The sequence below is a fragment of the Marmota monax genome, unplaced genomic scaffold (assembly GCF_021218885.2).
Source record: "Marmota monax isolate L192 unplaced genomic scaffold, Marmota_monax_Labrador192_F-V1.1 WCK01_AAM20220418_F8-fsc00017, whole genome shotgun sequence".
NCBI classification, from domain to species: Eukaryota; Metazoa; Chordata; class Mammalia; order Rodentia; family Sciuridae; genus Marmota; species Marmota monax.
In genome coordinates, this window is record NW_026695241.1 from 14,506,671 (window position 1) to 14,527,630 (window position 20,960).

General features: G+C 36.8%; 1 protein-coding gene and 1 non-coding gene across 3 annotated transcripts in view; both read left to right on the forward strand.

The window, feature by feature from the left end:
• The first annotated feature begins 2,167 nt into the window (after positions 1-2,167).
• The window catches only part of Gtf2a1 (general transcription factor IIA subunit 1), a 37,875-nt gene continuing 19,082 nt past the window's right edge, over positions 2,168-20,960 (forward strand). The window contains exons 1-4 of one of the 2 annotated variants that reach the window (XM_058577690.1): positions 2,168-2,303; positions 6,674-6,775; positions 16,959-17,163; positions 18,782-18,846. In XM_058577690.1, coding sequence (XP_058433673.1) covers positions 6,761-6,775; positions 16,959-17,163; positions 18,782-18,846 — 285 coding nt within the window. In that variant the 5' untranslated portion in view covers positions 2,168-2,303; positions 6,674-6,760. Of the gene's footprint in view, positions 2,304-2,546; positions 2,964-6,673; positions 6,776-16,958; positions 17,164-18,781; positions 18,847-20,960 lie in introns of those variants that run through there. The other variant, XM_046440730.2, reaches the window with a different exon arrangement.
• Positions 18,078-18,223, forward strand: LOC124090493 (small nucleolar RNA SNORA79). Its single transcript, XR_006851104.1, has one exon. It is a non-coding gene; the product is annotated as a small nucleolar RNA SNORA79 (small nucleolar RNA).

Consider the following 20,960-nt stretch of genomic DNA (forward strand, 5'->3'; position numbering starts at 1 on the left):
TATCAAGTGCTTAGGCATTGTTACAATCTAAAAAGTGTAAAAAGACACAGACTCAGAGTATACAGGAAGTCTGAAAGTCTTAAAGAGGTCTTTTATCCACACTCCATTATTCATAAATCAGACCCAATAGAACATACATCTCATCAATTTCGGTATAGATTTTTTTTTTAATTTTTGATATTTATTTTTTATTTTTTGGCAGACACAACATCTTTGTTTGTATGTGGTGCTGAGGATCGAACCCGGGCCGCACGCATGCCAGGCGAGTGCGCTACCTCTTGAGCCACATCCCCAGCCCCGGTATAGAAGATTTTTGAAGAAAAAAATTTCACAGATTTACTTCCAGGTCCTGTTTGTATTGTTCTTAAATTTAATTGATGGCAAAAACACCTGACTGCTTAGTTAAGAATACCAAATGGGAAGGAAGAAAAAATAGGTGGAAGGTGAGGAACTCCATGTGTGAACACTTGGTAATATGTACATAAAGAGGAAACCAAAAGTCCTCTTAAAATAATATGTAGTAAGTGTAAGGTCCTTGCTTAGCATCTGGATGGCCATATTAAGTGACAGCTGCCATTTTAAGAAAAATTCTGCTTTCCCCACCCAAGAGCATTTCTGAGAAAGTCTTACCACTCCTTCATAGCAACCCAACCCTTCACACACACACAGCCCCCAATCCCTGAGCCTGCCCCCATAGAAGTCCCAAACCCCAAGCCGGTTTTGCCACTCTCTGTCTATGGAGAGATGGCCTTTATTTGTCAGCTCTGACAAATAAACTCTTGTGTGTATGGATCTCTGCCTGGTCTCCCTCTTTTATTTTTTGTTCACTTGTCTCAGGTTCCTCACTTTCCTTTCATTAAGACTTGCCAGGAATGCTACTGTTTATTTTTCAGGCTAGTATAATTTTTTAGGCTATCATCTGAATATTATAATTTCTGATACAATTATAACTTCATATACTATGAACACTGATTTCCTGTGAACTTTTTTTTCTTTAAGTGCTACAGACCAGGCAGCTCTGCAGAGAACTGCGGTGCAAATGTTAAGTTGGTGTTAAAAGAAGTCTTGAAGTTAATAGACATTCTCTTCATCCATTCACAACCTTATTTACTATTTTCCATTTTCTGAGTATCAGTACTATTCCCTTGAGTTCCTGGTAGGCTACATCTTTTCCTCTCTGGTAGGATGTCTTTGATAGTCCTCAAATCTTAATTCACTGGCACAAAACTTTGTTTTGCTTTGTCTTTTTTTAAAGTTTTTTTTTTAGTTGTAGATGGATACAATACCTTTATTTTATTCATTTATTTTTATGTGGTGCTGAGGATGAACCCAGGGCCTCACATGTGCTAGGCAAGGCTCTACCACACTGAGCTACAACTCCAGCCTCTTTGCTTTGTCTTTTGAGTATAAACTCCCTCAGGCTTCCTGATTGCATTTCTTGTCTCTCAAAATTCCTAGAATGGAAAAATCAGGTATTGTGAATTCTGCCTTCTAAACAGAACATTCTCTGTTCTGCAGCGAAATGGTGATACAAAGGAAGGATTCACTTGAGTGCCGGAGGTCAAACGCCTATGGAATTGCACCCTAAGATATGGACAAACTGCCTACTCCTAGCAGCAAGAGACCATGTGAGTTGGCAGGTCGAGGATATGTATTTTAGATGTGGTTGGCCATTATACGCTCGCCATGAGGAGTCACAGTACTTTAGAAATAGGATTAAAAAACCAACAAGGAAAGTTGTACTGTCATCATCCAGTTTTGTTTTATGGCATTTCCACTACAGTAAGAAGTCATTTAAAGTACCTGGGATAGTAGAGTCCGACCCTTTGCGGCACTTAAGCCCAGAGATTCCTAGCGGGACTCTGTAGAGACAACAGATGGCTCCTGGGGTTTCTAATTCTAGAATGTGGGAACAGCCGGCCCAAGTCGGCTTTCATCCCCTTTTAAAACACATACAGAATTCCGCGTGCTAAAGGCCCAGCCTCTGGTAGAGGCGCGCACAAAAGGATGCTCGAAATCCCAGCTCAGGAATCCAGAGATGACTCCGCATTTAAAATTCAGTTCCGAGTACGAGCGCACCAGGGGGCGGAAGCCGCGCCACGTGACCGGCCCTCCTTCGTGGCCATTATTCGCCACTGCCGCTGCCACATTTCCTAGCTCCTAAAGCGAGGGACAACCCTGAAACATCTGAGGAGGCGGCCCAATTAGCTCTGAACTCGGGCCTCGTCCAGCAATGCTTTCAAAATCCCTCGTAGGCAAAGGGCCGTCAGAAACTTCCGCCTGGGTGCCAAACACGTGACCGCGTGAGTGTAGGGAAGGCGGAGGGGCGGCCTTCACTACTCCAGTCCCGGGCCTCCGCCCGCCCAATACCCTTCACGGCGCGCGACGACGCTGCTCACGGCGGCCTCCGCCCTGGCGCGCCTGCGCACGCGGCTCTCGCGGTGTCTCGCGCTCGGCCCCGCCCACCTCTGCCCCCGCCCTTTCCGCCCCTCCCTCCCCCTCCGCCCTGTCTCTCGGCGGCGGCGGCGGCGGCGGCGGCTCGCGCAGCTTGTTGGCTCGCTATATAAAGGGGAGAAGCAGGCGGACCGGACGGCTGGAGCTGCAGCCGGTGGCGGCAGCGGCGGCGCGGGGAGCGGCGACCGGTGTTGGTTTCCCTCCTTGGCGCGGGGTGGGGAGCGGGCAACGCCCCCCGGACCCCTGAAGGGTCGTGGCTTTTTTAAAGGCGATTCTCGAGGTTTTTAGCCCGGGAGGAGTACTCCCCTCCTCCTAATCTCACCGCTACCCTTACTCCTTCAGGATCGATTTTGTTTTAAATTTTTGCCCCAGTCTTGCGGTGGCTTGGGTCACTCTCCAGGTTTTCGTTTGTTTCTTTTTTTTTGGTTTTGTTTTCTTTTCTCGAGGTTGCCCCCCTCTTGTTTGTGTTGTGTGTGGAAATGGCGAACTCGGCAAATACAAACACCGTGGTAAGGACGTGGTTCGGTGGCCGGCGGGGGCTTCGTTCCGGCGGCAGCAACGGCCGGACCGGGCGGGGGCGGGGACGGAGGCGACTCCCGGCCTCGACTCTCCGCCGCCCGCGAGGCCGCCGCCGCCGCCGCTTCCCGCCTCGGGCGGACCGGGCTGGGGCGGCGGGTGCGGGGGGGCGCCGAGGGCTCGCGGCGGCGGGAGGGCGGGGGCGCCAGCGGGCCTGGGGCCTCCGCGGGCGGACCGGGCCGCGCAGGCGGTTGGGCCCGGGCGGGCGCGCGGCCCCGACCCCGGCCCCCGTCGCCGGGAGGGCGGGCGGTAGCGAGTCGCCGCGTCCCCGGCGGGGGCCCGGCTGTCCGCTGGCTCGACGAGGCTCCCCGAGCGGCCGCGCATCCAAAGCCGAGCCTAGGGAATTGGGCGAGCCCCCGAGACCCACTTTAATGCAGTGGGAGATTGACGGTTACTTTCAGGGTTACTTTGGGTTTCTCTGGCGGTGGTGCTTTGGGAACCATCTCTGGGGCCATTTTATGCTCTTTTTAAAAAAAAAAAAAGGACGAAGGTTGAAAAGCACTTATCTCAGTTCCTTCCGCACGGGTAAAATGGCGAAGGGGAAGCAAAAGCCCCATCGTATCTTCGACTAGCAAAAGCACCGCAACAAACAAAAAAGCCTACAGTGATCAAAGTGTCTCCGGCTTTCGCCTTGGAATTTGCCTACTTCTTCCCGCTTGTCCCTTTTTGGTTACTTGCGATCACGTAGGTTTGCAAAAAGCAGTCACATAAATAACCTTTTCAGTCACCAACGCAATGTGATCACTAGTCCACCCAACTCTTAATTATTTTATTATGACAATAAAACACGTTTTTGCCCGATCCCAAATGCCGCAGACATGCCCGCGGCCGCGCGACACAGTACCGTTGGCGACTCGGGTTGATCCATCATGGCTGCGGCCGCTTACCCTGCTTTTCAGTCCCTGAGCCTTGTGGTCCTCCTCCCTTTGGCTGCCCTGTTTATATAGAGCCATTGCCGCTCTCTAATATAGACTCTGCCAGGATGGGAAGGTGCTTTTCAGGCCTACGTCACCGCCTCTCCATTTAAACACCAGATCCGGCTTTAAATAGTGAGAGCTGCTGAGAGCGGGGCTGGGAGGTGCGTGCTCCGGAGGCGAGAGGCGGGCGCGTGCAGAGCTCTATTTATTTCTAGGTCCTTTTCTAACGCTGTAATTTTGCATCCTGCTGGGGCCGCTTAAAAGCCCCAAGTTTTTGTTTTGTTGCAACACCTAAGGTTTGCTTTCATTGTTAAGAGAAATACGCCCAACTGCCGGCTCATTTTTTAGATTTTTTAAAAATTAAAAATCACATGACATTTTTCTTAGATTGGAAGGTGTCTTATTGTGGGAATTTTTTCAAACGCTTTTCTATATTAAATGCTAGCTGTAATGGACTGCAAGGGTTTGAGTTTACTGTTCACCAAGTATTCAGGAAATATGTTACAACTATATCTTATAATATTTTCTCATGTTTTCCTATAATTATCCTAGAAACGAAGCTTTTCAAAGAAATAGGCAAGTGGCTAAAGCCCATATAGGATTTAATGTCCACAGTACGCTGATGGGTAAGGGGAAATGCAATAAGAGACGGCAAACTGCATTTTAAAAAATTAAAATTCTAAGTAGGCCGTGTTTTTATTGCATTGGATATTAACCTGGTACCCAGTATAGAAATTAATTTACTTTCCACCACTGCATAAAAGAATTAACGCTTTTGAAAGGAAACCTCTAATTAATCACTTGATAATGTCACTGGTTTTAAAGTTTGCAATATTTGCTTTTTTAAAAAATCTGGACAAACCTAAATTATCTTCTGTATAATAAAAACTTTGGCCCAAGTTCAGAAATTTAAGTAATAAATTAGATATTGCTTATTTCAAACAGTGCCTGTATATCCACATGCTTTTAAGAAAAAATCAATATTTTGACAACTTTTCACATTGTAAACAACTGCTAAATTATTCTTTATGCATATACTCTGTGACAGACTACACGTTTCTCTTGTGCAACCATAGTGCTTCTAAATTGGTTAAGTGCCCCGGTTGTGGTTCATTAAGACACAAAAGCAAAATCTTAAAGCATGAATGAATCATTAAATACGAAGTACCAGAAAAAAGCAGATTTGTATTTATAAATGTCTGAAATACTAAGCAGAAATGCTTTAGGATAACTGACTTCAGATCAAAATGTCTGTAGTTTCCTGGAAAAATAATTGATTTATCCTACCTATTTAAAATTACGTTGCCTGTCTGATGTCCAGAGAAGTCATTGGTAGAAAGCACTCTATAGTTGCACATTTGTAATTCAGTAGTTAAATTATCATGGATAAGATAATCCGTAGCCAGATATACTTTATATAGAAGAATGTTTAAAAGTAAGGAGGGACTAGAGAGATTCTCTTTTTGCAGATTAGTAATTGAGGCAGAGTTGGCATAATAAAAAAAGTAGATTAGTGAGTGAAACAGTAAGGATATTTGAATTGTCCTGGTTGTAAAGAAAAGGAATTAATAGGTTTTAATGGTTGAGATACATTGTACAGGACAAACCAGTATTTTTGGTTAGGAAGGATATATTTTCTTAGAAGGTTCCCTGTGGTAACAGTATTGCTGGTAGAGATGCTGATAAAGCATTTGATTTCTTTTTGAAGTTTGTGTATGAGAGCAAACCCTTGGTTTTATTGATAGCCAGTAGCTTTAACCTTAAGCAAGGTATCAAACACAAATAATGACAAAGGATTAAATGAAAAAAATATTGTTAACATTAACATTTTGATAATGTGTAAGAGTTATAAAGAGACATAATCTAGTTTATCATTTGGAATGCAGACTTCCTTTTTTTTTTTTTTAACTCCCCCATAGGATGAGGTTTAGGCTGATTGTTCTAACTCCCTCCTTTTGGTTTTTAGAAACCTTGTAAAGTGCTCTCACATTTGTTTTCATTTTAGTCATTCTTCTGTTAAGTCTTCTGGAAACTAACTCCTCCACCCAACTCCCCCCCTCCAAATAATACCAGCAATAATAATAGTAATAATCACATTGAACATGCAGGGATGTTCATGATTTTATTCTGTAGTGTCACCTAGGCAGGAGAAGGAAGAGAGAAATCATGAGAAAAGAATCAGTGTATCTGTTCCTCTGGTACCTTGAGATCTGTAATTGTGGTTATATGAATAGTTTAATGGTATAGCTTGACATTACAAATTGGGTCACAAAAAATAGAAGTGAGGCGATTTTTAAACTTGAATGTTCATTATTACCAGATGAGTGGACATGAGGTTCTCCAAAGTCTCAAGACTTAGTGGCAAGGTTATATGGTATAACAGGGTATAAAACACGGAATGGAATAAAAGGAACCAGATATAAGCAGCCATAAAGCCATTTTAAAATATCATGTTAAGTATTTTTTTCTACAAAATAGGAAATTATAACTGAAGATGTATGGATCTTGTATGTGTAAGGGCCTTCTGTTTATGAATTGTATTACATGTCTTAATACTTAATGTGCAGTCATCAAGTACAGTACAAATGGTGTTTATTAGGATGGCCATAACATATTCTAAAATAAGTTTTAGATAGTTGACAAGATGACTTTTTAATTTTTTTGAATCTGAATCTTTTAACCTGTTGAAAACAATCTTTTTCAAGAGTCTTATTTTTCCTTTAAAGCCTAAATTATATAGATCTGTGATTGAAGATGTTATTAATGATGTGAGAGACATCTTTTTGGATGATGGAGTGGATGAACAAGTCCTGATGGAACTAAAAACTGTGAGTTTGTCTCTTTTTTTAATATTTATACTTTCCCCCACTAAGGACATGTTCTTCAACCACAAATGAATATGTTTCCATAGGATGAACATTTGACTCTGATTAAGGATGCAGTATAGTTTAGTGAATGGGTGGTGGTTTTAAATCCCAACTCTACCATCCAGTCTTCCTCTGAACTCAGGCAAGCTACTTTTATTTCAGTTTCCGTACACGAAGATAGGAATTGGTAGTATTTAACCTTAAACAGTTTTGAGGATTAGATGTACTAGCTACATAAAATACTTATCACAATGCCTACCCAATAGCACTAGCTATTGTTATCGAGTGGCTAACATTCTACATTTTATAGTCCAATTACTTGAAATGCCTGCAACTTTTTAAAATAATTTTTGGTCTTAATATACTTGGTTGTAAAATTGAATTTGTAGGATTGAAGTATTTAATTGAAAGAACTTTAGGTTCTTTGGTCAGATTTTTTTATGTGGTCCAAATGTTATATTTAAGATACGTTTTATGTTCAGAGCTGGTTTTCTGTTTATTGGATTTAAACAGAAATATATATTTTTTTTATGATGATTGGTGAAATTGTGGAATATTTTTGCCCTCTTGATTAGAATAGGGTTCTCAAATTATATAATGTGTGGATTTCTGAGTTTTCTTCACAGGTGAACTAAACACCTAAGTCTGAAAAATCATAGACTTTCTTTCATTCTTTTCAAGTAAAATTGGTGTTTTATGAGAAAAGTGACTAGCTAACTCATAGCTAAAATGCACCTATGCTTTTCCTTGACAGTTGTTCATATGCAGCAGAAATGATTTATACATACTTCCAAGTCTGATGAAATTTATTCATGTATTGTGCTGATGTTAGAAAATTTGATTGCCTGATGTTCTGTAATGAAATGTGTTAACATTTGAAAGATCTGTATAATTCATTCAACTTTTATTTTCCAGAAGTTCATTGATATACAGTTTCAGATTCTAAATTGCTGAACTTTTAAGAAAACTTTGATCAAAATACCTTTTCTATCCCACCTATTTAACTGTAGGCCATATTTTCTTCTTTAACCAAAACAAAGCAAATGTAGGTAGAGGCAGATTTGAGAATACAGCTATTTTTCTTTAAGTCATTTCTCACCCTCAGTTTTTATGTGGAAAATGTGATTATTTTCAGAAAGAATATTACGTATGTTTACATGTGGTGAATGTATTTTATTTCTTTTTTAAAATTATTTATTAATTTATTTTTATGTGGTGCTGAGGCTCAAACTGAGTGCCTCACATATGTTGGGCAAGCACTCTGCCTCTGAACTACAGTGCCATCCCATGATGATTTAATTTCTAAATAAATTAATAAGTAAAACACAAACAAAAGGTCTTTGAGGTTCTTGTTAATTTTTGAAAGAGATACTGAGTCCAGAGATCAAAAAGTGTTAATATTGCTGGTTTATAAATTGAATATTGAGCTCTTAAAGCTAAGTCTAAAAATATAATCACAGTAAGCAAATAGGAAGATTTGTTTTGCTCTTATTTATTCATTCATCTGAGGTATAGAGGCTGAAAGTTAGCAACTCATTAAGTAAAACAAATATCGTTACTGTAGTGTTGAAATATGTCTTAGTGTGTTTCAGTGTCTGAGCAACTTCTCTATATTCAGTAAGAATCTGCCCATGTGAGGAAGGGGGGAAAAAGCTTGAATAGAAATGAGGAAATATTTACCCTGAGAAAAATACAAGATTTATGAATAGTGAAGAGTAAGCATCCAAAAATGCAAACGTAAGAATGCCAACTATGATATGAGTTGGAAGAACAGTATAAACTATTCAAAGAGCATAAAATATCTCAGGGATATGAATAATGAGAGAACAAGCTTATTTTGATTTCTTAGTATAGCTGGCATGTTTTTTTTTACAATTAATGTTATAGTCATATAATGGTTGTCATCGTAGTTCTGCCACCTTATGTGGAAGTTATAACATTTATAGTTGTAGAAAATCAGTCCTAATGACTAATTTATCCTAGGTCAAGAGTGTAGTGGTCAGTCCAGGTTGTTATCAATTCTTGGTTTGTACATTGAAAATCTGGAGAATTGATCATTTTCTTACATTCCTGATAGAAGCAAGAAATTAAAAAGAAAAGTTCTCTTTAAAATCAAATATCTTGTCAGGGGTGGTGGTGCATGCCTGTAATCCCAGTGGCTCCAGAGGCTGAGGCAGGAGGATCACAAGTTCAAAGACAGCCTCAGCAAAAGCAAGGTGCTAAACAACTCAGTGAGACCCTGTCTCTAAATAAAATTCAAAATAGTTGGTTGGTAGTGTGGCTCAGTGGATGAGTGCCCCTGAGTTCAGTCCCTGGTACCAAAAAAAAAATCACATCTTTACTCTCACTTCTATTATATTTGGCTTTTTAAGTATGGGTGGATATTCTATAGGTCATGTGGTGATATTTAGTTTACTGGGTAATTTTAAATGACAAAAGTTTGGACTTATTTAGACTTTGAATCCTCAGCTTCAACCACAGTGCTTAGCATATGCAGTTGGCATTCAGCTGAGTTGATTAAAAACAAATGGGGCTCCAGAAAATAACTGAACAAAGTAGTTTGATATTTTTATTTTTAAATGGGGTATATTCTAATATGCTCAGTTGTATAGGAGTTAAAAATAAAACTCTTAGCCTAAACTGGAGCTGGGGTTGTGGCTCAGTGGTAGAGCACTCACCTAGCATGTGTGAGGCTCCAAGTTTGATCCTCAGCACCACATAAAAATAAAAGTATTGTGTCCAACTATAAAAAAATAAAATAAAAACTCTTAGTCTAAACTAAGTTTGTTATTTTAATTCTCTGCGCTAAATTTCTTTAGGATTTGCTGAGTGTGTGCTAGATTTAACAGCCAGCCAGCACTGTCCAATACAACTTTCTACAATGATGGGAAATATATATATATATATATATGTATATATATACACATATATGTATATATACACACACACACACACACACATATATATATATATATAAAAATATGTTTTATATATTTATTTATTTATTTTAGTTGTAGGTGGACACAATATCTTTATTTTATTTTTATGTGATCCTGGGGATCTAACCCAATGCCTCACACATGCTAGGCAAGTGCTCTACCCCTGAGCCACATCCCCAGCATAAGATTCTATATTTATGTTCTATATAGTGTCACTAGCTGCAGGTGACTATCATGGACTTAAAATATAATTAAAGGAACTGAAGAATAGAATTTTTATTTATTTTGGATAATTTAAATTTAGATCACTGCATGTGGCCAGTGACTACCATATCGGATTGTGCAGGTTTAGATGTTCTTGTTAGTAAAACTAACATTAATTTTATATTTTATGACTCATAAAGACATTGTAATTTAGTTCTAGTCCCTTCTGTCCTTTTTGTTTTTTTGGCCATTTCACAAATTCTTATCAGAAGCTGCATAAAGCTACAAAGGAAATCATGGTGAATTACATTATGATTTAGTATGTGTAATGAGAATCCATGTAATTTAAGGGTCCCATAGTTAATGCAGAAAAAGTGATACACACAAAAAAGTTTAGCCCAATTCTTAAGGTTATTTGTTGAACCACTATGGGCCTACTTTTTTTAATGTGTGAATTATTAGAAATAGAGAAGGTATTGAAAATAGTTCTGTTGGTAAATTCATATTTGAATGGAAAATGTGTTTTGGATTTGTAAGTGACTAGATGGTAATGACAGTTTAGAATTCTCTTCAAAGTGAATGATAAAATTATCTCGATTTCCGAACTGTCAGAGACCTACCCAAATCCAAACAGTAAGTATCATGTGAACACATGGCCTGTTTTTAATGAAACAACAGGAAGAGTTTCTTCAGTTGGAAAGAAGTTTGCCTGTTTCTAGTTCAGGTTTCTCAACCTTGGCACTGTTGACATTTTGGACTGTTTGTTACGGGGCTGTCCTTTTCATTGTAGGATGTTAGCAGCATAATTGTCTTCTGTCCACTAGATGCCAGTAGCACCTTTCAGTTGTGACCAAAAATGTCACCAGACATTGCCAAATCTCTCTAGGGGAGTGGGGGCAAAATCACCTCCAGGTGAGAAACACTTCTCCGAATGTATTCTAGTTATATGTAGATACTTGATTTACTCTGGGTATATAGAATTTTGGACCATAAATTGAATAATAATCTATTTCTACTTCATTTGCTCTTCGGGAAAGCTGTGTGTCTCTGACATTTCTTGGTAGGAAAAATTAGTCTTTAGTAGCTAGATAAAAATGTGAAAAATAGGAGAATTCTTCAGAATTTCTAGCCTAGCATACTGTGAGGAAGCAGTAAGTAGGTTCATCTTATTTTATAAGATAAGAAAGCAGACTCGGACTGTGATTTGATAAGAACTTAAAAGTGATAGAGATGTGAAACTTTTTATCTCCTGTGATGTGTATAGTAGAATGAAGGTACCAAGGCTGTGATTTAACAGTTTATAGTTTAACAGTTGATATCCTGTTAACAAACAGGATGTTTTGCTAAATAAAATTATGTAAGAACATGGTTTGGTGATGGGTGGTCAGAGTTGCTTTTATGAGTCATTTATTACTTGCTTTGAGTGCAGCAATGTAGCTAAGAGGTTAGGAGTTTGGATTAGAGCTGGAATTAGAGTGAGACAGACAAGGTACCTAGGTTGTAAAAATTTTTAAAGAGATGGGGTTCAGATCTGACTATGATACTAGAGTCAGGCTGACTGGATTATATACTAGTTCTGTCTACTATTAGTTGGTGCTCTTGGGCAAATTACCTAACTTCTTGTTTTTCAGTTTTTTCTTCTGTAAAAAGGAGATGATAATGTCTATTTTATAGGATTTTGTAAAAAACCATTCTGTACATGTCAGACTAATAAGTCTGTGTAATACAGAATTCAGTAAATCTTAGTTACTAAAATGTCTAGTCAACATTTATACAAATGTATATCTCAAATCATTTTAGGAACAGAAAATGAATTTTCTGCATGTCAATTTTTAGAGACCTGGGCAAGGATTGCTGAAGTGTAGGGCTCCCAGAAATAATAGCTATTTGTTGAGGGAAATGGAGTACTGTAAAAATGCAAGATGGAGGCAGTTTTTCCTATATTGTTAGTAAAAATAAATAGATAAATAACTCAGTATTCCTGGTTGTCTTCAATAGTATGATTACTAATGTCAAAACAGTGTCAACGCTGGGTGCAGTGGTGCACACCTGTAATTCAAGTGGCTCGGGAGGCTGAGGCAGGAGGATAACAAGTCAAAGCCAGCCTCAGCAACAGCAAGGCACTAAGCAACTCAGTGAGACCCTGTCTCTAAATAAAATACAAAATAGGGCTGGTGATGTGGCTCAGTGCTAGAGTGCCCTTGGGTTCAATCCCCTGTACAAAAAAAAGGAGAGAGAGAGAAAACAGTGTTAACATTGTTTAACAGTTGATATCCTGTTAACAAATAGGATGTTTTGCTAAATAAAATTATATAAAAATGAAATTGAAGAGAAACTAAACATTCAATCCATTCAAACTTCACATTATTTGATGTTTAGGCTTAATACTTGTATTTACATGGCATTGTTTTTATTTTTTTCATATCAAAGCAGTATTTTGGTACTTGATAAGTACTGATTCTCAATGAATTATACCAACCAATCCCTATAAAGCTTTTGGAAATTTGTAGGACCATGTTTGTGTGTCATTAGACTATTAGACACCTGGCATTTATTAGGCAAGAGCCAGGACTATGTTGCATTTCCTTCACATTTCCTGTGGACTGTCCTTTATAATAAAGAATTGCTCTGCCGAAAATGTCAGAAGCCTCCTAGAAAACAGTAGTTTGTTTCTCTGTTTTTTCTTTGAAAAAAAAAAAATACTAAATGACTGCTAAATACATTGTCAAAATGTCAGATCATGAGGATAAGGCAGTCTGTAGTTGATATCAATATGACTTAATAGAGAAGGTAGACTTAGTGTGATTACAAAAATAGAGACATCTCTAATATATATAGTGAGTGATTGCCTTTTTTTTTTGAAGCTATATGACTTTGCCATTTGTCTTGTTTTGGGAATTTTGAGGGAAGACAGCTGAATACGAAGAATACTGTATTCTTCTGGAAACTGCAGGTGTTTTGCTACTGTTAGAAAATAAAGTTCAAGATACAGTAGCATTTGGCTTATGGTAACGCATGTCATGCTAAGGAACTTGATCTGTAGAGTGTGAGGATTATTTGGGGTGCTAGTTAAAATGCAAGTTTTGAGGATTATATGGAACTCAGGAATCAGTACAGTAGAGACCCCTTACCCAGAGTTTCATTTTTCAGGGTTTCTTTTCTTTTTTTTTTTCCTGTTACCGGAGATAGAACTCAGGAGCACTCAGCCACTGAGCAACATCCCCAGCCCTTTTGAGACAGGGTCTCACTGATTTGCTTAGTTGCTGAGACTGGGTTTGAACTCACGATCCTCCTGCCTCAGCCTCACGAGCCGCTGAGATTATTATGGGTATGCACCACTGCATCCATCTCAGGGTTGCATACATGTGGTCAGCATTAAATGGGAAATTCTAGAAGTAAATAGTAACTTTTAAGTTGCTTGTTTTGAGTAGCATGATAAAGTCTTTCTCCGGCCATTTTCATATTGCCCAGGACATGAGTCATCTCTTTGTCCAGTGTACCCATACGCTGTTCACTCGTTAATTACTTAGGGAATGGCTCAGTTGTATCAGATCAACTTTTACAGTATTTGTGTTTGGATAACCCTTATATGGTACCTGTTGTGTCAATGCCAGTGTTATTCATCTCACTTCATCTCAGCAGGTAGGCATCATATCATCTCACATCATTGTAAGAATCAAGGTGAATACAGTACAATTAAGATTTTTAAAAATCTCTTATTACGTGTAATTCATAACTTAGAATTTATCATAGGTTTGTACATATAGGAGAAAACCCCATTATATAAGGCTTAGTATGCTTTCAGGCATCCACTGTAAGTCTAGGAACATATCCCCTAAGTATAAGAGGGGATTACTGTATTCCAGGTTATAGAATATGTACCTACAGGTTACAGTTTGTCATAGGCACCATTTTTAAGTAGAAGATATATTTATAAAGTTTAGAACATTCACGATGGTGACTGTGTAGAGCAATGTTTTCTCAAACTTTTTGTCTAGGACTCTCCTTTAAAAGTAATAGTATTTAACATTTTGATTAAATATAGTTTTAAATTTTTTGATCCAATATTACATAAATGTGTGTATAACAAATCTGCAAAACGTTTTACTCTGCATTTTCTTTTCAGTTTTGGTTTTATTACAAAAACAATTCTAAATTGGTGTGTGTGTGTGTGTGTGTGTGTGTATGCGTGTGCACACGTGCGCCACTAATGGGTTGTGATCCTTATTTTAAACAAGCAACAGAATAACTGGGACAGTTTGTTAAAGTAGCTTGTTGGCTTCACCTCTAGGGGTTGCTGGTGCAGTAGGTACAGGATGGGACTTAAGAATTAGCGTTTTAACAAGTTCCTGGTGATACTAATGCTGTTCGTCCAGGACCACATTTTGAGAACCTATATAGTAGAGGCTAGATTGAAAAGACAAGTTTCCACTGGAATATAAGCTCTCTGAAGACAAGAATTTTGTTGGATTTGTCTACTCTGTTTTTTCAATGCCTGAAAGAATGCATGACTCGATTCAAGAAGTTCAGTGAACTCTGTTATTACATCAGTACCCTTTTCAGTAGTTCTGAGGGGAGGAACCAGGGCCATAATAGTGTGGATAGATTGAAGCATTGCTTCAGAAGGAAAATTGACAATATTGTTGGAGTCTTATGGTGGAATCTAATTCCTTAGGTTGTTGACTTGTTAACCTTGGTGAATTGTGATACCCACCACTTAGCTGCACATAATATGTAATGAATATTTGTCATCATCACTGAAGCTTTATTGTATGGTCTAGATTGCAGTAGCTAGACCCAGAGGTGCTTTATCACTTGAGCTTATCTCTAGCTCTATTTATTTTTTATTTTGAGACAATAGTCACTATGTCTCCCTAGCCTCCTGAGTTCCTTTGGTTATAGACCGGGGCCACCATACCCTGCTAACTCTAGAAAAATTGAAGTGATTAAGGTATAACTCAGTGGTGTGGAGTCCCATGTTTAGTATGCATGAGGATCTAGGTTCAATCTTTGGCATCCAAAAAAATTGTTTTTAAGAAAATTAGTTTTTATAAGATAATTTCTAAAATCATTAATAGTACTTTTTTAAAAAAACTTGATTTTTTGCCTCAATAATCTAGATTTTGTTTTGTTTTGGAAGAGGAAAGGAGATAGGTTTGGGTGACAGAGTTTGAAACATTGTAATGTGTTTTATTAGATGTATAAGCACCTATTTTGACAGTGTGTTTGTCATTGCTAGGAACCCACTTTACAGAGATGAACCCGACACAGTTTGGACTTTCAGAAAGCACTGCTTTGTTACCCCAGGAAAAACTGGTTTTAGTTTGGGATTTGCATAGGCCTAGATTTAAGAGCTGGAAGTGAGAAGAAATTAATGCAGTTTTTCTTATTTTTAGATGAGGAAAGTGCCTGAGAGAGAAATGATTCGGTCATATTAATAGCCAAACCAGGATTAAATGTTTCTGGATTTCTGGTATAATGCTCTATTACTCAATTAATACCATCACTAAAAAAATAGTAACAACAACTAATATGTATTGGTCACTGACTTTAGACTCTGTTGGTGTTTTTTGTTGTTGTTGTAGTTGTTTTGTTTTTGAACATATTGCTTAATCCTTAAAACAACCATGAATAGATATTGTTTCATCTTTGTAAGAATCAATTTCAGGTAAGACTAATTACTGGGGTTACTGGGGGAAGGTTGCATTGAGAAATTTCAGTAAGATGTGCTAGAATTGTTATTAGCATGTAGACAAAGATCTAGAATGTCTGGAGTGGGAAAGGGTCAGGAGATTATGGAAAACTTCTGTATGGCAGGGATTTGGAGAAACTGCTAGAAAGTTCAGATGAGTTAGGGAATATTCCAAGAGCAGATCCTAAATGAGAAAAACAGTTTCTGTAGATCCTTGGGTGCAAAATGACTGAATTCTTTCATTTGTGTTTTTAAGAAACAGGATTGAGGCTTTAAATTTAACACTGAATGTGGTAAAAAAGAAAATATGTTAGGCAGAAGGTTGAAAAAGTTGCAAATATTTTATTTTTCTCCCTTTTTTGGTCCATTTCACTGACCCTCCCCCCATCACATGAATACTAATGTTTGTGACTAGAAGTATTTCAGATTTTGGAATATATGCATATACATAATGAAGTTCATTTGTGTTTCATATGTACCTTATGCACATAGCCTCAAGTTAATTTTGTACAATACTTTTAATAATTTTGTGCGTGAAACAAAGTTTATAGTGTGGAATTTTCCACTGTGGGATCATATCAGTACTCAAAAAATTTCAGATTTTAGAGCATTTAAGATTTTTAATGTTTGGATTAGGGACTCTCATTTTACTAAGAGAAGATGTTAAGCAGAAAATAATCTTTGACATAATGGGAGGAATAGGGAAATTTCAGGTAATATGGAGGATTCCAAAAACCTCCAAGACCATCAGGCATTACTGTTACCTTATGTAGAATTGGATAGATGAGAAATTGCGGTTTTCTAACCAGGGGATTGCCTCTGTGTTTCTTATTTGCCTGATTAAGAAGAGTTGAATTTATCTATTTATGTTCTGTATCTATTTTTGGAGAATCAGGAAGTTTTGTATTAAGGAAAGAGTATATAGAAATAGATTAGTAAAGGTTTGGATACTGCAAAAGATAATCTTCACTTACTAAAAAAATTGTTTATATGAAACTCTTTGCTAAATAATATCTGCCAATTACTGTAAAAAGATTGAAGATAAAAAGAGAAATCAAGAAAAATCTCTTCAGTACTCAAAGTGGTAGAAACAAGGTTTAATTCTTTTTTTTTTTAAGGTTTAATTCTTTTAAGATTTGTTTTCATTATTCTTTATACTTGGTTAAGAAAGGTGGGTTTCATTTTTTGTGGTTGTATCAGTTTCTAAAATGGAAGAGATTTATAAACAGATAATAATAGTATATTTTGTCCATATATCCAGAGTTATTTATATGACCTTCATTTAGAAATCTTATGTTCTTTGCCTTAGTTATGGGAGAATAAACTAATGCAGTCTAGGGCAGTAGATGGATTTCATTCAGAAGAGCAACAGCTTTTATTGCAAGTTCAACAGCAGCATCAACCCCAGCAGCAGCAACACCACCACCACCACCACCATCAGCAAACTCAACCTCAGCAGACAGTACCTCAGCAAGCACAGACCCAGCAGGTTCTTATTCCTGCATCACAGCAAGGTGAGACTGAATTTGTTTTCCTACTCTACAGCTTAGCAGTGATTTAAAAGAAAATAACTCTAGGTTTCTTGGATCTTCTTTTTTAAGAGTCATCTGGTAGATTAAAAAAAAAATGAAAATAAGACTATATTGCTTTTTTTTTTTTAATTGCTTTGTTTTTCTTCCCCTATTTTGATTGGGTTTGTGTTTATACATGTTCGTATAAAATGTATATAGTAATGATAATCCCATATTTGAAAGCCTAAAATCATGTTCAGGTAAGTTTATTATTTTCTTTTGAGAAACTCAGACAGTGGTGTATTTCCTAGAAGTTTATTTACTAACAGGTTAATTATTTTATGTGGTAAAATATTTATCTGTATTTTGTATGGAACCTGTTCCTTTAAAAACATGCTTTGAGTTTAGCTTTTATCCATATATCTTAAACATAGGAGGGATTGTATAACTTGGGAAATCTGAAAATTCAGTCTCATAGTCATTTATGTTTATAACAGTTTACTTTATATTACTTGGTTTAAAACAAAGAAACAATTATTTATAGACTAAGTTCGTAGTGCTTTGCAATATGCAAGTCATAGTACTGTTTTAGTAATGCCTTATGGGGCTTTTGTGAAATAGTTCTTAGCTCCATTTCACAGTTGAGGAAAATCCGGGCCCTGGGAAGTCTAAGAAGCATGATCCATTACATACAGAAAAAATTTTTTTTTCTCAATGATATCATCTGTTTAGTTGTAAAATTTCCTAAGTATTCTAATTCAATTTCTTGTTATTGGAGAGGAGAATAAAAGTAAATTAAGTAACCATTTAGCTACCTCTTTGTTTCATCTGAGAGACTATATGTAAGACGTGACATTGATAATAGTAGATAGGTCTGTTGGGTTATTTTACGTAATTTTTATCCTTTTCGTTTTATTTGATGACTGTTCCTCCTATTGCTTATAGGCTTGGCACTAGGATTTTATGTCATCATAAATTAATTTGATTTTCTTCACTCAGAGAATATTAGGATAATGGGGTTTATTATCTGTCTATTCTCTGAAATTTGCGGAATCTAACACTTAGGTAACGTTGCCATTATTTCTGACTTGTACTTTTTAAACAGTTGATGAAAGTGCCTTGATTATGGTAACTGTCAAGGTGGGAGAAAAGCAACTGTAGATTTAAAAAACAAACAAAACCCTAATATTAACTTTTTGACCTTATTTTTAATGAGTTAGTAAGTCACTATAACACTGGCATATTACATTATGTCAGTTAAACAGTTAGTGTAGAGTTAATAAAGCAAGATTAAATTAAGTTTTAAAATTCCCAGCTTATTTAGGAATGCACAGAAATATATATGTTTAGGTGTTAGGTATTTTTTGTATTTCTAAATTCTTTTGCATTTTTATGTGCTTCATTTAAGTAATTTTTATTAATATTTTCCATATAGAGTGGGTATATCACAGCTTTTGTTTTTCATAGAAATTTAAAACCTTCTGAGATAAATGGTTGAAAGTATTTGAATACAAAAAATGTGGAAAAATTCATAGACATTTAAAATTATAGACATTTCTTGTGATTATGAAATAGCCTGATGGTACCTTGTTTGCATGTGTTCTTGATTTTTTTTTTGTAGCCACAGCACCACAAGTTATTGTTCCCGATTCAAAGCTTATACAGCATATGAATGCATCAAACATGGTAAGATTCAGAACATTTAGATTTGCTTTTCTTATTTTAATCCAAATTGTGATTATTCCTAGGCATATTGTAAGTTAACAACTTATAGATTGAGCAAAACAGTTTTGATTTTTAAAAGATTGCTGGGTTTGTGTTTATACATGTTTGTATAAAATGTATATAGTAATGATAAATTTGAAGTTTAGATTGGTACTAAGACTCATAAAATTAGGCCTGGGGATGTAGCTCAGAGGTGAAGTGCCTGCCTAGCGCGCTCAGCACCCTGGACTCAAATCTCCAGTAACACCCCCCCACACATACAAACACAAACACTCTCAATACACAAAGAGATGCACAAAATTAGGAATTTTCTGTTTTAAAACATCAAAAGAATGATGCTTTGTGGGCATTATTTCATCACCTATTTTTGAACAACAGTTCTAGGAATTGACCAAATCTATTATACCACATATCATTCTGTTTCAGAAGATCTGTTAATCACAAGAGATCAGGAATGCTAAGAATTGTAAACTTTTAAAAAATTAAAACAATGTGTTTGGATAATTCAAGGTAATGTTTTTAAAATAACAAATTTAAAAATATTTGCTCCTATTTAACCATAATATGGTTTATGTTATGTTCTGTAAATTGTTATCTTAAAATGCATTTGAAACAGTTGAGTTATATTAGAATTTTGATAGTTCTATCAAATGTGGTATAATATACAACTGTAAAATTGAAAGGATTCCTTCAGATCCTTTTACCTATATTCTTTACTCTTTTTTTTTTAACATTAAAACACAGTCTGATTATTTGTTCAGTACTTTCTTGTAAATTGCCTTTGTTTATTTTGTTTAAAATAATCAGACTGTTAATATCCTAGAAGTGTCTCAGCTTTGACATTTCATTATTAAATTCAGCCAAAACTTCAAAAGTAAAAATCCTTGTTTGTAATCTTCTCTCAGTCTATGTAAGTAATGCTAGAAATGAGATCTCTATTTTTTTGAAAAAAAAAAAGTAATGTTTATATGAGTTTTTTGTTTTGGTTTGGTGTTATTTTGGTACCTAGGATTGAACCAAGGAGTTACATCCCCAGTCCTTTTTATTTTTTATTTTGAGCAGGATCTTGCTAAGTGGCTGAGGCTTGCCTCAGAGTTTTGATTCTCCTTCCTCAGCCTCCTGAGTTGCCGGGATTACAGGTGTGTGCTACCATGCCCTCAAAAAGCAATGTTTTAAAAAAATCACTTCCACTTTGTGAGTGGTAAGTTGTGAACCACAAAGCTCTTTTGTGGTTTATAAGTCAAATAGACAGCAGGACTTACCAGACAAATAAGGTGCTGCTCCTGCACCTTACCAGCTTCACAGATTTATACACTGGAGTGACTGCAGATTTCTGAGATAGTAGAAATTGTATTTTTGAATTCACAAATATCAAGGATCTGTTTTATGGGCTGGGAGTGGTGGCACTTGCTTTTAATCTTAGCAATTTGAGTGGTTCAGGGAGGAGGATTGCAAGGTCGAGGCCAGCCTCTGCAACTTAGCCAGATCGTAAGTGTGAGAGACCCTGTTGCAAAATAAAAAGTTAAAAGGGCCGGATATATAGCTGAGTGGTAAAATTCCCTTGGGTTCAATTCCCAGTACTCAAACAACAACAACAAAATTAAGATTTAAAAAAAAAAAAAAGGATCTATGTTTATACTTCAGTTCAAGTTAATAGAATCTTTTTTTTTTGCATGTAAATCTTAAAATTTCTTGCCTCAGAAGTATTATCTCATTTTAACAGTTTTATTATTTCCTAGGGAATTACTTATGTAAATTATAACAAAATTTTGGCAGAATCACCTGGAGTAGTGCTTCTAATTTTGAAGAGTTTTAAATGTTGTGGGAGAGAATTTCAAATTTAATAGTGTTTTAAGAGATGAATCAAATTAGTAGTTGATTTCTTATGTGTACTGCTTAGGTCTCTGACGTTGGAGAATATGTATTTAAACAGATTATAGTTTAGAAACTTAAATCAGTAAAATAGGTTAGCATTTATATTTTACTTTGTTTTTAGTTAGTGCATTATGCATGTTATGAAAGATAATCTATAAAGGCTCTTCACCAGTAAAAGTGTTCTGGGATTTTGTTTTGCA